At 41.8% G+C, this 16,773-nt stretch overlaps 1 protein-coding gene across 1 annotated transcript in view; it reads right to left on the bottom strand.

The window, feature by feature from the left end:
• LOC146798473 (uncharacterized) overlaps positions 1-16,773 on the bottom strand; it is a 613,542-nt gene that overhangs the window by 114,691 nt on the left and 482,078 nt on the right. Inside the window, exons 8-9 of the mRNA XM_085627975.1 lie at positions 10,636-10,753; positions 8,916-8,981 (exon numbers count right to left, since the gene is read on the bottom strand). Coding sequence (XP_085484101.1) covers positions 8,916-8,981; positions 10,636-10,753 — 184 coding nt within the window. The remainder of the gene's footprint in view (positions 1-8,915; positions 8,982-10,635; positions 10,754-16,773) is intronic.

Below are 16,773 nucleotides of genomic sequence, written 5' to 3'. Positions count from 1 at the left end.
CCTCAGGTTCCCTTTGAAGCGCTCCAAATGGATTAAATTCAACTAGAACGCTGCAACAATCTAAAATACGTACTAGTTGTGGTTTGTTCCTTCAGTAAGTGGATGGAAGCCTATCCCACCAAAGATAACACAGCCTTGACAACACTAAAGTTCTATTAAAAGAGTTCTTTCCCCGTTTTGGGGTTTGGTGAGTTTTATGGAGCGACAATGGCCCCCACTTCACTGGCCAGATAATCGAATACCTAATGAAGGGTTTGGGAGTAAAACAGAAGTTTCATACTGCTAATTATCCCCAGGCAGCGGGTTTAGTAGAAAGATACAATGCCACCCTGAAACTCAAATTGGCAAAAATTCAAGCAACAACGGGCCTTAAATGGCCAGATGCTTTGCCACTCGCTTTGCTATCTGTTTGTTCTATCCCACACAGTAAGATTGGACTTTCTCCCTACGAGATAGTCTTTGGTAGACCTGTGAATGTATGGGGACTCCCAAGACCAAATATGATTAAAGAAATACCGTACCCTGTTTTGAGTGACTATCTTAGAAACTTGACTAAAAATTGTTTCTGATTCATCAGCAGGTGCGTGAAGCTATTTCAGACAAATCAGAGGGTTCAGCTCATGGTCTCCAACCTGGTGATTTCGTGCTCCTCAAGAACTTCCAGCATTCTAAGAATCTGGAACCTCGTTGGAAGAACACCGAGCAAGTGCTGCTGGCAGCCCGAACTGCTGTCCGTGTCACCAACAGACGTGACTGGATACATGGATCCCACTGCAAACGAATTGCAGCAACTGTTCTTCAGCCAGAAAGCAGACGTGATCTAAAGGACATCTTGCAGACTCTGAAAGGCATTGCACCTCTGAACGACCTGTTGTCAGATCAAACTGTGCCGTCGGCATCAAGGTACGATTTATGACCAAGGAAGGGAAGGAGCAAATAGAGAGACCGGAGGGCCGATTTCAATTAGTGGAACGGTTCGGCTGTGACACGGTGGGATCACTGAATCGGCTGAACTAGGTTCAGGGGGGGTTGTGATACGTGTTCAGTGTTGCCTGGATCTCTCTTTGACCTGTGGTGTATCGATACCGAGAAGGAGACATGCAGAGACTAGGATCCAAGTTGCAGTTGCAAAACAAAGACAAGCCTCTGTGTATGGTGACTCTGATCATACTCTTGATAATCTTGGCAGCAGTTTTTTGGACAATTTAGCTGTGCTTCATCCATGCTCACCGTTGACCTGATTTCAGCCTGAGTCTATCCTTGACACCACACTTGCATAAACATTAGGTCACGAATCTAAGTTGAGACATTGTAGGCTGCGTAAACATGCAAAGTCAGCACAAAAGAACAGCTGATGTCTACACTATGGGTTTCGTGTGTATTTTAAACAATGTGAAAGCCTTAGACAAAGTTTGTTCAGATAAGCCTATCTTGTTGTGCAACTTCGAGACGCGACAGTTTCACAAGGACCCAAGGTTATTGATTCTTACCGATGGTCTCATTTGTGTGTTCTTCCCAAAGCTCTATTTACTTTTCGGTGTTCCTAGTCTGTGATTTTCCCTATATAAACCCATGTAACCATTGTTCAGTGTGTTCTATCCTTGGGTATCTTGATGGTACTTGTCGGATGGAAACCCATTTATGAATGATTCAATAAACTATCCATGGTTTGACTTTGCTCCCCTGTCGATTCCTCCTTACTTGATAAGAACCTGTGGCGAAGTGGTGATCCCTGTACCAGAATGTTATTAATTAATCTGCTCCACATGTGCGTGTGCAGCTCAGGATGTGTGTAATTGTTGGTGAACTATTTTTGTCTGATATGTCTTTTTTACTATGTTGAATAAAAATTAAAGAAATGTGATATCCCTAATTCGCAAGGTCTGTATGATTCTTATGTAAAAGGTACCACATCTAGAACTGTTGTGTTCATATCAGTGACTTATTGCACTATACAAAGAAATTATTTGGCAGAGTGTTTTGTTCTAGTTAATCCTTGATTGTTCCACTGCTCTCTCTGCCTCTTATCTGCCTCAGGGGCCCCCTTCCTTGTGAGTAGTTGTTCTTTGGCAAGAACACCTCAACATAGGGCTGAAACTGGTGGCTGGTCGAGTTTAGATCCAAACCCAGAACCCATGCTAGGGTCCTCGGTATAATCATTGATGGCAAACTGGGCATGACTGCACAGGTCAACGCTCTCACGGCATCCTGCTTCCACCCCATGAAGATGTTGAGGAAGATCTTCAATTGGTTCCCAAGCAACACTAGAAAAACTGTCACTCATGCCGTAGTCACTATCAAGTTGGACAATGCGATCATCCTCTCTGCTGGGATCACAACACAAATCACTAGAAGACTACAAACCATCCAGAACTTGGCGGCCAGAATCATCCTCAACCTCACGCAAAAAACTCACATCACAACACACCTCAGGGAACTACAAAGGCTCCCGATACACAAACATGCTCAATTCAGACTCCGTACACCCACACATTGAAGGAATTACAAAACCCAAACACCATCTACATGAATAGTTGCATCTCCTTCCACTAACCACTCAGATACCTCCGCTCCGCAAGACTCCACCTCGCACACACACACATCCTACACATTAGCAGAACCAGACCAGGCAGATGGGCATTCTCTTACATTGCTCATAAAGCATTGAATGAACTCCTTCTCCACCTCAGAACCTCTTCTCCCTCCTCCTCTCTTCTTGAATTCCACAAAAAACTGAAGACCTGGCTAGGTGTGGCTTAATGGCAAGGGCAGCCAACTTTGAAGCTGGGGAACCCCCTTCGCCTAAAAATGAATGTGTCTGTTTGCAATGCAGCTGGTGCTCATGTAAAGCACTCTGATACCTTCAGGTTCAATTTGCGCTATATAAAACTGCAGAAAAAAAACAACCTACCCAAAGCCAAGGCTAGGCACACACACATGCTAAGCGCAAATATACCCTCACGGATGAAAGGGCGCATTACAACTACACGTTATAACATGATCCCCTGCTTCATGACATAACTGCCAGTCTCATAACTATATCCTAATTTCTTCCTAGCAGACACTTCCCTAGTTTACCCCTCATGGGATCTGTTTGTTCAAACACTGGACAGCAACTACTCTCTACAATCTGCATTTATTTATATATCTTATAGTTTGTAGAGCACTCGTAAATAGTTTCACCATAAGCCTCCCGTATTCATGCAATTACAATACCTTGCACAGAGCTCTGAAACCCAGAATAATGGCGACCATGCTATAGAAAATAATAAGTAAATAAACCATCTCGTCCCTCTTCCTCAGTTTTAGCCTGAATTTTGGCTGAATTCAAACCTATGCCCCAAAACATCCTCACTACAGCACTATATGCCAGCTATTGCTTGCCTGTGTTTTTTCCAGGTAAGAGGCATGCAGATTCCTTTACCTAAAATTCTCAGGAGTATGTCTGGATGAATGGTTCATGTAGTAAAGTGCTTGCAGTAATAATTCAGCACCTCAAGATGGCACTGTGGGTCTTCGGTAGAGGCCCTAGCTGATCTACAGTCCTGGTCACCAGTTCTTTGAACATTTTGAAGCCACGTCTGTGCTTACTGTTTCTTCCCAATGTTTCCACTCCAGGAAAGACATACTGAAGAACAGCTAGTGTTATGCATGGCTCTAGTAGAGAGCCACTAGCGTTTATTTCTGTTTCTAAATGTCATAACTCACTGCTATGATGTAGCAACAATTGAAAACAAAACACATTACCCATTGTTGCTTCGTCATAAAGGCCTTCCAAGCTAGGCTAACGGGGCTCTCTGACAGCCAGTCACTGTAGGGCGGCTTGTCTACTGTCACTGAGAGCAGAAAGCACAGCTGCAAGAGGGGGAGGGAAGTCAGGGAAGGTGCTGGGGGCTGCTTAAGGATGGCAGGAAAGGCTCCCCATTACTGCTCTGCCCAATCGTAGCAGTTGAAGGCAGGGGCAGATGATTTTGCGTGGCCAACCTTAACATAAAATTATAGATGGGTAAAAAGTGGATTTCGGGGATGTTTATCACCTCTGAGTTCTGAGTGACATCATAGACAATCGAGCTTGGCTCTCATTGTCTAATTGATGTCCCTCAGAACCCCTCCTTGAAAAACATCCCTGTATTTCACTTTTACCCATCTATAATTCTATATGTTGTACCATTCAGGCACCTGTCTATGCCTCCCATATGTGTCTGTATTTCTAGGCTTACCCTGAAACTCGCAGAAGGGGCACAGAGATAACCCTAATATTTTGAAGAGAAGATGATTTACTATTCTAAACCAGTCTTGTAATATTTGGGAAAGTGTTTGCTTGTGACCTTAGTTGAACCTTCCACAAATGGGGAGAGTAAAAGTACGGGTATGTTGGTGTGCATAAATGACATGCATTTACATGTGTACCATTGACACAAGCAAGCATGACAATGGAGAATGACAATTCCTTACACCGCATGTGTTTTTTTTTTTTTGGAAGGACATTTCATATGCATGGTGTCATCGCAAAGTAAACATGGTTCCTCTTAGATCCATTATGAGTGGCTAGGTGAGGGCCCTTTTAGGCCTGGGCAAAATTTCAATCACACCAGCGTAATTAGTGTAATTCAGGGAATTTCATGTTACGCTTGTAATGTGAAATCCCAAAAATGATGCCATCCAGCCACTTCATGTAGCTCTGTGCCATCCTGCCACTTCATATAATTATGTGCCATTTGCGGCAAACCTTTACAGCAAAACATGCAGGTTCACATGTAAAAGTTTATTAAAAATGCACACGAATGACAGAACGTGATCAGTTGTTTTTCACGGTTCTTTGTTTGAATGCGGGGAGACGAGGGCCTTAGTCTGATAAACACTGAGGTAGCTACTGCTAACCGTTATCAATGCCTGAGTGGATTGGACCAAAATGATTGACAGGAGATGGGTGCCGCCCCAGGTCCTACAGAAGAACCTCCAGGGAACCTAGGCTTGTTGACAATTGGCCCGAAAATTTGTTTATCAGGGTTGGTGGCGGAAATCCCTGTAGTCCGTCTGCCCGTAGCCGTAATGGGAAATTTACCGGATAACCCTGTGTCAGTAGACGAGATTTTAAATGTTGCCCCTTCTCAACAGGATAGCTTTGGAATAAATTTGGGGACAGGTACCCACACCTCATCTGAGTGTTATATTGTAAGTTGGAACATTGCTGGGATCCGATCAAAAACAGATAGTCTGGGGTGGATGGAATTCTTAGATCTTTTTGATATTATCTGTCTACAGGAAACTTGGTGTACTGATTTTAAAGGTTATAATGGTTTTAACTTTTACCAGCTTCCTGCTATTGGCTCGGTTTCAGGTAGAGCCAGGGGAGGTCTACTTGTTTTGATTTCAGTTAAAACCCCTTTATCAGTTATCAAATATGTACAAGTTGGGGTTTATTCCCAGATTTTATGGCTGCAAACAAAAGGAGGTAGGAACATTCTTTTAATTCATTTTTACAATAATTGTTTTAATGACTCCAGAGATCAGCCGGTCAAAGACCTCTCCAAAGCACTAGAAGAGCTGTATAAGGACTCCAATGAAGTCTTTGATTTGCTCCTGGTAGGGGATTTTAATATTACCACCTGCCCTTTCTCTGAGGATAATGTTTGCGGATTAGTGGACGCTCATGAGGATGGGATTCTCCATTTTAAACACAATTATTATGGAGATGCCCTAAATAATTTCCTCGCCTCATATAATATGTACATTATGGATAACGAGAAAAATGCACAAGGGGATACTTGTCCCACCTTTTCAGGCCGGGGTATGAACTCTGTAATAGATTTTATCTGCATCTCCACGGGCCTGGAGGTTTTGCTCACGGCCCCAAAGGTAATAGATATTCAATTAAGTGACCACAACTGCCTGGTAGTAAAGGCTAAGTTGTGGAAAAAGGATGATGTTAGTATCCCCGGCCGCACTATTAATAGTATAGAGGCAGAGCGCCCTAATGGTACAAGACTCAGGTGGAAGGGGGATAAGGCAGACATTACGTCTGATTCCATCATAACCAGTTCCCTGGTACATATTACCGCGATTCTCAAAGATAATTTATGTACTTCTTCCTCAATTGAACATTTTATTAGTATTAATGCGGCCATTAACCTAAAACTCACAGGTACCCGTAAACATAAAGAGGACCAACCGCGGGGCTGGTTCAATTCAGCTTGCACCTCGGCCCTGAGGGAGCTGAAATCTGCTCTATCTGTCAAACCCAGAGATAAGGGACTGGTCATAGATCTAAGAGCCAGATATAACGAAACCCTTAAAAATAGGAAAGTGGAACTTCGGCAAGAGGCCTGGGAAAATTTGTCCATGGCAGCTGAATTGAACAATTGTTCCCTATTCTGGAAAACTGTCAACTACCCATTTCTTAAAGACGACAAAATCCCAGAACTAACCTCCTATGTTATGCAGGCAGATTGGATTACGCATTTTTCTAAAATTTTCCAGCCTGATGGTGGAGCGCAAATTTCAGGGAAACAATGGCCGCATATTCCATTAAATTTTACGGTTCAGGAGGTTATAGACAGTATACGGGACAGTAAGGGGGGGAAAGCACAAGGCCCAGACGGGGTCCCAATTGATGTGTATAAATTGGTCCCAGAAATTTGGGGGCCTCTGCTTACTAATATTTTTAATGCAGCTGTCAGAAATAAGATGCCCCCGACATGGGAAGAATCCATTTTAATCCCAATATTCAAGAAAGGTAATCGCGGGGAAGCCAAGAATTACCGATCAATCTCCCTGTTGGACTCTTCTGTTAAAGTCATGAGCCGAGTGCTCATGGTGAGATTGGAGGAATGGGCCGAAGAAAATGGCATTTTAGCCGAGAGCCAGTTTGGCTTTAGGAAGGGTCGCGGAACGATAGAGCAATGTTTAAATTTAGAACTGTTGGTTGGTAAATATACCCTGGCAAAGACTGGCACTATCTACCTTTGCTTTGCAGATCTCAGTAGTGCATTTGATCTGGTGGACCACGGCATTCTTTGGGAAAAGCTGTTAGAAATGGGGGCCCCAGAGCGTATTATTTTCTTTCTTGCACGCCTATATTCTAAATTAAGAGCCTGTGTCCGTTTTGGGTCTCAAGGCGAATGTACACCTATGTTTAAGATTGGGCGTGGAATTCGTCAGGGTTGTGTGCTAGCCCCATTGCTTTTCATTCTTTTTATCAATGAAATTGAATCCTTCGTTAAATCTCTGGCAGTGGATGCTCCCAAAATTAATAATGAATATGTTCCCGTGTTACTCTACGCGGATGACGCGGTTTTAATTTCACGTACACCATACGGTCTTCAATTGTTGTTGGATGGTTTCATGCAATTTATCAAAAGCAGAAAGCTAGTTTTAAACAAATCCAAAACCTATGTTATGGAATGCGGCCATAGGATTGGAAAGAAACAACCCTCTTTTTTCATAGAGGGTCAAAAGGTCCAGGTTGTTGATAACTTTTCATATCTGGGGGTTACTTTTTCAAACAAAAACACCTGGGCAATTGAACTTAAGAATGTACGGTCTAAAATGGCCAGGAGTGCCTTCGGTATCTTTACTATGGCTACCAAATTAGGAGACAGGCGGATAAACGACATGCTGAAAATTTATCAGTCACGGTGTGTCTCAATTGCATTGTACGGAGCAGGCATATGGGGCTATGCCCCGGCAGGTTCTCTTCAGGTTGAAGAGAACGTATTTTTGAAAAAACTTTTGTGTCTGCCAAGCTCTGTCTCGAACACCTTAGTGCATAACGAATTGGGTATTTGCCATCTCTCTGATTTGACCCCCCTTAGACCTTTGCTCCTATGGCGCTCCATCTGGATTAAAGAAGAGACTTCCTTGTGTAGAGCTGTCATCTCTGACTGTCTTACTTTGGACCATTTTATAAGGATTCCGTGGTTGAAGTATGTTATTGATAGCTTTCGGGTGGTCTTTAACATCGACATCCTAGCGGACCATCACGGGGCAGATATGTTGTCTAAAACTGATCTCAAGCAGTGTTTTTTACAACAGGCTGCTATTAAGAGACACCAGAACAGCTCCAATCTCTCCTCTTATACTTTTTATCATGATTTAAATGAAGTTGTGGGCTTTCAACCCTATCTGTCTCAAATAACCTGGAAGGCACATCGGTTTGTGTTGACCAGATTTAGAATGGGAGTTGTCCACAACCTTGTTGCCTTCCCGATTATGAATTTACATCCTGTTGGTCCATGTTTATGTGATAACTCCACTTCCCAAAGCACTGTGCACTTTCTTCTGCTTTGTCAATTGTATAAACACCTCCGGATAGCTTATCTGAAACCCCTGTTTTTAAAATTTGAAGTCAGAACTATACGTGACTGTATGTGTCTACTTTTTAATTTACATCACCCGGTAGTATGTTTTTATATGGCGACTTTTCTTCTTAAATCCATTAATGCTAGGAAAAGTATGCTCTTTTAAATGTTTTTTATCTTGATGAATTTTTCTGCCTCTGTATTTATAACAAATCTTTGTTGTATTGTGTGCTTTTATGAACTTACTTAATGTTCGAATAAAGCCTTATGAAATGAAATGAAATGAATGCACCCTTGCATCAAAAATTGACATGAGGACGCATTTGGAGCTCAAATATAGTGTGAAATTACAGATTTACATTTTGTGTAATTATGTGCAATTTCGTATAATTTTGCTAAGATGTTGTTTAATTATGCAAAAGCAAGGTTTATGATACTGGACTACCCTTAGTTTATCAACCAAAAATATAGCATGAGGTCATTATAAAATGTTCAAAGTACAAACCCTTTTCACAGAAGACCTTCCTTAAAACTATTTTTTTTCAGTTTCTCAGTATATTGCCCAAGACAGTATTTGCTTCTGACACCACTGTGATGCAGTGCATATGAACATACCTTTTTCTACACATTCCAGGGAAGAGACAGGAGGTCAGGCAACCAAATCTTTGCAGCCAGCTTTTTCTGGTCAGGAAAAGACAGAGAAGGGGGCAAAAAGTCAAGCACACTCAGAAATGAACATGAGTACAAATGCGGTGGAGGCGGGGCATGCCTTGTAACCAAATTTCCATATGTTCACCGATTACCTTAGAACCTCTTTCTACCTGTTTGCATTTCTTACATTCTTAAAGTCATGTTCCTTGGCCTGTGTTAGGGATCAGATTTGACAGAATGCTAAGCAAGCTGTGACATAGCAGGCAGGGCAACTTTGCAGTGCTTTTAGTGTAGCTGACACTAAGATTTAGATTATGAGTCTCGGCAGCGTGGGGCTGGAGGTGCTCCACAGCTGCGCCCCCGCACCGCTGAGACTTGCTGTGGCCCACACGCCAGATTACAAGTTATTTATAGACTGGCTGTTGGGCATCGTGGTATTCCCATGGTGGTGCTTCTTTTAAAGGCCACTGTGCTTCCTGCACGGCATGGACTTGAAAGTCCATGCCGTGCAGGAACTTTTGTGCATGCACACAGGGGAGCATATTTTATGCCCCCCTGTGTGCATGCACAAAGGGAGGAGGCACAGAGTGCCCTGTAGGTCCCGCCAAGCATATTGGGCCTTTGACCACCTGTCGGCGGTCCCAGGGTAGTCTGACTGCCCAACTTGTAATGGGGCGGTGGGACCACCGGTATGGTGGTGGCTGGATCCACCACCTCCACTCCACCATGAGTCTGGTGGTCCTCGGACTGCCAGACTTGTAATCGGGCCCGAAATTGGCTTTAAAGCATGCCTGAACCTCCGTGCAACTACTTTAGAAAGTGTTATTTTTTGATTAGCACAGATTTCCAAAGCTTGAGCACAACAAAAATGGCACATGGAGCAGGATTTTTAACAGACTTTGTGACATCAACATTAATAGTTATCTAATATGTCGGACATGTTTATTTCTGAATGTGTCTTCACTTTCTAAATTGGAGACAGGTGCTACGTAGAAATTGATCATGGCAAGAGGGGGAGAATACAACTTTAGCTACAAGAAGGTGAAGGATCGCAGGGTAGGAATGACTTGAGAGCACTGTGAAAAGGAAGAGGATAGTGCTTCATTTGTGGGATGTCACACTCAATTTTGAGGACTAGGACCTACATTTCATCATTATGCTTTGACCCAGAGCAAGAGAGAAAGGCAGACATGAGAGAAGAAAGGGGACAAGGAAGATAGTAAAACAATGCAAAGGGAGAAAGCATTGGTAAAAAAATAAGTGAAAAAGGAGTGAGATAAAGAGAGAGGAGGTGTAGAGAGATGGAACAAAAAGTAATGTGGTGGAATCAAGAAGAGGACATCCTGGCATTCCGAAGTGTCAGGCTTCTAACTAAAACCTTGGACCCTACACTTATGTTTTTCAACAAATTAGGCTCTTCTGGAAGGGCTATTATGGAGCAGTGAGGTATATTGACAAACAGCTTTAGCAATAGGGACATTTCGTGCGACATTAGTGTCTTTTAAAGGTAGAAAAGAAGAGCCAGTGAAACTCACATCAATTGTTACCACCCAACCTATTGGTGTGTGCGGCTGTGTGTGTGGTTATGTGTGTGTGTGTGTGTAGATGTGGTGGGCTGATAATGGGATGGAGGGAGGAGATTCGTGAAAGGGGTGATAGGAGGGCACACGCCCAGGGAATGCACCTCTCTCTTGCTGGGCTTCCAGAAGATATGAGCTTGCACTCCGCCTTCTCTTCCTCTTCTGTCACCGTGATATCCTCCTGTTCTGCATCATCCTCTGCATTCCTTTCAGGAACAGCCGCTGCAAAAGAAAAGAGGGTTTGCATTTGAAAAGTGGGTGAGAGCATTGAAACAAGAAGCAGGTGCAACAGAGATCAGTCATTTACTTTCTAACAGTTCTGTATAAGCAATGACACAAGCCCTCCATCTGACCAACCTGCAGGAAATTCAGACACGTAACCCAGTTGTATATTTGTGTAAATTTAATTTAATTGTGGGTTTATATAGCGCTAGAATCGACTCCCAGAGGAGTATCTCCGCGCTTCGACCGCTGGGGAACCCGTCCTGGCTCACCCTGAGAGATGGTCCCTAATGGGTATCTCTACGGTGCGACCAAGCATCCCGGGCGGTCTGGGGGGGCCGTTGTGAAGATGAGGCAAGCTAATGCCCAGAGTTGCCGAGTGTGGTCCCTGACTGGAGTAGGCACCGAGGCGAGAATTATCGAGCCCGCTGACCCTGGTACACGACCCTGCCGCGTCGGGAATCGAACCCTGGTCCCGGGCCGTCCTCTGCTTACGGGTCTGCCGCCTCTAACCAGTGAACCACACCTCTCCACTAAATACATGCAAAATCACATTGTACATGACACTGTCCATATAGATTAAATACAGTCTATCTGAGTAGGCCAGATACTGTGCACAAATTTGATTCTGAACGTAGCAGAACCCCTGATGAGAACAGGTCACTAGACACTCTCCCTACTTTCAAAAGAGGAAAGCGCTGACTATGTGTTCGAGGCTGTCAATACCAGCTGTCGAATCCAGCAGTACCAGAAATTACTTAAAGTAATTAAAGCAAAGCTCATTCCAACTGTGGCATACAGTGAGGAGGCATACTTCCATCAATCTGGACATTTTAATAAATCTATTCAGTGCTATATTTACAGGCTACTGATTGAACTACCATAAGGTTCATCGCAAGTGCAGAATATGTTAGAATTTGGATTGATGGACTAACAGGTGGCTCATAAAATCACCTTGCTAAAGTAAGCATTCAAATTAAGGCATACTCCCAATTTCACACCTTAAACATTACATCTGGGAGGAGATTAAATCAGGTCCTGCCAACATAAAGAACGAATATGTGAAACATTTGGCAACTGATTTCACAAGTAAATTGAAAGAAAGTGGTTTGTTCCGCTTCCAGATTGGAGGCGCGCACAGATATACTAAGACCTGTAGGGGTCTAATTCATATTGAATATTTCCAAAAGAAATTCTTTCAAAGTCGTAATGTTATTTGATATCATTGCATTTATTTGCATTGATTTCATTGCTTGTTCGTCGCAAATTCATTCTTTGCTGAAATATATGTACTTTACAATTTTACAATCACCCAATGCATTTCGGGTCGATAAGTAGACCCTTCCTCAGGGGTCTGTGAATGGAAAAGACAAAGAAAATTTTCAGGGCTGCTCAGCCTATTCCAAGATTAAGTTGGTACAAATGCTAGTTCAATGCTCTGATTGTTACATGAACAGTCTATTACACGTATCTCGCTAATCGTAAATGTCACACATCTCTAAATTCAATGACATTCAAGTGTTATGCTGAACTATCTGAAAACCAGTGTCATTTTAAACAAAAAAAACGAGTTCAAACAACCTCCTGTGGTTTAGCGAAATGGTAAACTATTGTTGGAATGTGTATAATTAAACTATAAACCGGTGCATTCGAATACTTCATATTTTATAGTGTCCTCTTGTGCGGTTGATTGTATGTAAATGCGTCTGCTCGTAGATGTATGAATATTTAAGCGCAATAACATAACTGTTCTCTACTCACGTATTTCTATCTGCACTTACTTCCTTGTGTAGAATTGCCGCGTATCCGTCTTCCAATGGGGATCAGGCTTGTGAAAGTTCACTTGTCTATACTATTTAAACGTATCCTGATAGGTTCGAACACGCTGTAATAACGTTTCTCTACTCAAGTGTCTCTGTCTACACTTACTTCCGTATGTGAAATTACCACGTGTCTATCTTCCAATAGGGATCGAGCTTGTACAAGTTAACATGTCTCTGCTTCTCAACTGAACTCTAATAGGTTCAAACGTGCTATGATATCGCTATAGAACCGATTGATATTGTGACAATACAATTAAAGTAACTGACATACTGCTAAGTTATTTTGTTAATGTTGATCTCAATGAATGATGACATATTGTAATTTCTAAACGCCCTAATATTTTAGAAAAATACACATAAAAAACTCAAGCATTGGATATTTAGAATCTAACCTAAAACATATCAAGAGGCTAACATAATAAATGAAAATACAAGAAATGACAATAAAATAATAAAGATGATAAAGATGATAACATGATAAAAAGGTCTTCATAAGTTCAGCCATATTGGATTGGGATGGTGATCTGATATTCTTGCAGGAGTGCAATACTTATTTCCTCAACAGATGATCATAGAAAGCATGATAATTCAATCCTGTCATTAATTCCTTTCGGTTGCATGCTGTCCATATTCCGCTCTCAATCTTTGTTTGTGAGCATCCATGGTTGGGTGTGGTTTAATCACTTCCAGTATCGTGAATCTCAACTGTGTAATATTGTGACCTGCTTCTGTCCAATGTGTGGACAATGTCGATTTCTGATTCTTGTTTCTGATGTTGCTTTTATGTTCTGTTATTCTTGTTTTTATCTTACGTTCCGTTTGTCCTATATGTAACTTCCCACATGGATATTTTATTCCATAGATAACTCCTTTGGTATCGCAAGTGCTTGAATGTGATAAAGAAATCCTTTTGCCAGTCTCCTTTCACTTTCACGGCTGCTGTGCATAGCCAATAAGTCTCACTTTTGGGACCTTATAAGTGTTTAGTTATGCAACTGTTGCATGGCTAAACACTTATAAGGTCCCAAAGGCGAGACCTATTGGCTATGCCAATGCTTGTTTTACTATGGTATGTGAAAACAAATTCTATACCACCTACAACAGAAAGGAAAACGAGCATTGTGAAAGTCAATAGGTCTGTCATTGTCCGCAAGTCTTTTGACAATTCTCGTTTTGGTTTGCCGTGGTTTTTGCAAAACTTAATTGTTCGAGAATCTGCTGGGTGTTTGTCAATCTAAAAAAAACATTGGCTAAAGGCAAAATAGATTTTTTAGTCTTAAAAAGCACACATTGCCATAGTACTTCTTGGCACTGAAGGAAATGACTTTGTGTGTTAATGTACTCATTATGAAGGGCAGCATGCTGTAGCTCCCAGTGAAGTCAGTAAATAGCTGAAATGGGCTGTTGCATGCTGTATGATGCAAACTTGAGTGGGTTGGAGAAAAATGTGAATCACACAACCACAGTCAATTGAAAGAAGTGTGGCTTAAAAACCCCTATAATATGTCATACATATAATTTTAGTAAAATTAAAAGGCCTTGGCTAACACAGACCTAGAAAAAAGCCAGTCGTTATGCCATTAACTGCCAGCCTCTTGCCTTTGAGAAAGTAAGAAGGCAAGAAAGCATGAAGGCAAAAAAGAATGAAGCAAGAAAGACGGAAGAAAAGAAGGAATAAAAGAATGAAGGGAAACAAAGGAAAGAATTAAAGACAGAAAGAAAGGAAGAAAGAAGGAAATTAAGACAGAAGGAGGGAAAGAACAAAAGGCAGCATCCAGACCTTAGCTGATATCATCTGTAAGGTACTCTTGAAGCAGGCTCCATTTTCTTTCATACATTTATTTTGCACTCATGGTCACGGTGGAGAGAATGAGGGGACAAGGTCTGAGAGGCACTTGCCTCTCTCGGCTTTGCTAGGAAACTGGCACCAGTGTTTGTTCATTTGTGGCTATTTCTAACAATCAAATAAAGTGAATATTGACTGATATCTTGATATATACTTACTATTCCTAGCTCTAGATCTGCGCTCCTTGATGATATATGTACTACGTAGGTACATATATCTGGAGTTAAGTATAGAAAATCTAGACTGACTTATCATTTATTTTTTTTGTTTGTTTTAATTGTCCTCGATATTGTGTCCCATTGATATTCTGGTATTGATGTTCAGGGTGCACACCATAATATTTAAGCTCCTCTGTATTTGTGTGCCTTCTGGAAATTTGCCTTATTTGCGTAGAGCCTGGCAAGATGGAAAATTAAAAGACAGAGCAAAGCCAGAGATAAGCCGGGGGCTGGGCTTAAGCTTAAGAACCAATGGGTGACCTGAGCCTTCAGAATATTTGTCAAATAAGTCAAGTAACAAATGTCACACAAAATGTATTACTGTTAGAAGTCAAAAAAGTGTATCTCTATAACATCTGGGAATTGTTTCATTTAGTTCATTGAGTGATATCACTGCATTGAGTGATGCTTAATAAAGTAATAGTTTCGAATAGTGAACTTATAAAGTCTTGCACCACTCGTGCCATGGCAATGATGCAGTTAGTTTACCAAGAGACAAGTAAGTTGTCATGTGCCTTCTACTTGTGGCCAATTTTGAAACTATCAATGGCAAACCTTAAATTCTTTGAATCCATATACAAGTGAATCTTTTTTTATAATGAATATGATGCACCCAACTACTTCAGAGCTTTCTCAAGTGTCACCTTCCTGGAAAATGTCAAATGATTTATGTGGGATCACATAATTTGATCAAGCAGATCAGCCAGGATTCGAACCTCGATTCTCTGGTTATAGAAATGTGCAATTCAGCCATGGCATGGATATCACTTTTTTCTCCTGTTTAACACCAAAAGACAGAGCTTTGTGGTTAAAACTTTGAAGAGTCAGATAAAGGCACTGTCCAAATGTTACATTTATCTGACACAAGGGACAGTATCATGATATTGTGAGCTGGCTCAGCACAGAACTGAGTGCCTGTTTATGCGTCTGCAGTGTGGAAAAAAGTGAATTCTTTTAACCCAATATTTCTCTGAATCAAAGCTTGATTTTCAGATAGAAGGGCTTGGAAACAGTGAGCAAGGGATTCCTGATTTCTGAACTGTGCTGTCTAAAATAATCCACTGGCTGTAAGAGCCTCTGTGCAGGGGGATCTGGTCAAATTCTTTTCAACAGTCTAAAGTCTGTTCTAGGTAGCTTCCTGTATATTCATGTCCCTCCCACCAACTCCACAGGATGGATTTATGTTCAGTGTGACAATTTGGGAGTCTGAGTGTGTAAAATCTAATTGCCATAGTTGTGGGGAGCTATCTTCGAAGGACACAGGAGATCGTGCATCAAGTGAACATAAATTTAGAAAAGCAGTAGGGACAGGGATGACTCTATGGCCACACCATCAGGGGCGGCTCCTCCGCTAAGGTGGAGGAGCATTGCCCCACTTGACTGCTGTGGTAAATAAAATATCACGCTCTCATAATTTCATAATATCAATAAGAACATGCATAAAGCAAGAGGCTGAGTCTGTGGTATCAGGTTCATAAAGGGATTTATTCCAATAACTCGAGTCAAAGGGAGAATATTTCCATCACCAAAATTGGATCTGGAAAGGGGCTCAAAAGTATTCTCAATATTCTCAAAACATTATTCACAGAGTACAGTATATATACATTTCTCAATTGTACGTAAGCAAAAGAGCAAGAGAGAATGAGATAAGAGCATGTGGGCGTGTAAGTAGGCGTGAAGGTGGGCGTCCATGTGGGCGTCCACTTGATGATTGGGTAATTTGTCATGTGTGGGTGGATACCTGGAGAATCCTGCAATGTCAGCAGAAATATTTGGCAGAGATGCGTGCGCAGTCGCATGACGTGTGATAGACGTGCAACTAGAGGGAGAAAGGGACTTGACATTTAGCTCTACATGTGGAGACAAAAGTCTGGGGTTATGTCAACCTAATCCCAAATCATATCTAATATCCTATGTTTAAAGAACTGTGTTATCCAAAAAGAAAGGTCTCTCGAACAAAATCTATTCTATACTGACTGTGAGTGCGTGTACAAGCGTCTAAGTGTCTACACTAAATGCGAGGGGGTAGGAATATTCCATGGTAACAGGGCTATGAATTACTTGCATGAGGACAGAGAAGCCGGGCCTTTTGCTCGGTAGCTGGAAGAATGTTTACTTAAACTACTAGACAGG

This window comes from Triturus cristatus, chromosome 9, assembly GCF_964204655.1.
Source record: "Triturus cristatus chromosome 9, aTriCri1.1, whole genome shotgun sequence".
In the NCBI taxonomy this organism is placed as follows: Eukaryota; Metazoa; Chordata; class Amphibia; order Caudata; family Salamandridae; genus Triturus; species Triturus cristatus.
The sequence above is the reverse complement of the archived record's forward strand: the minus strand, read 5'-3'. Positions and strand labels throughout refer to the sequence as shown.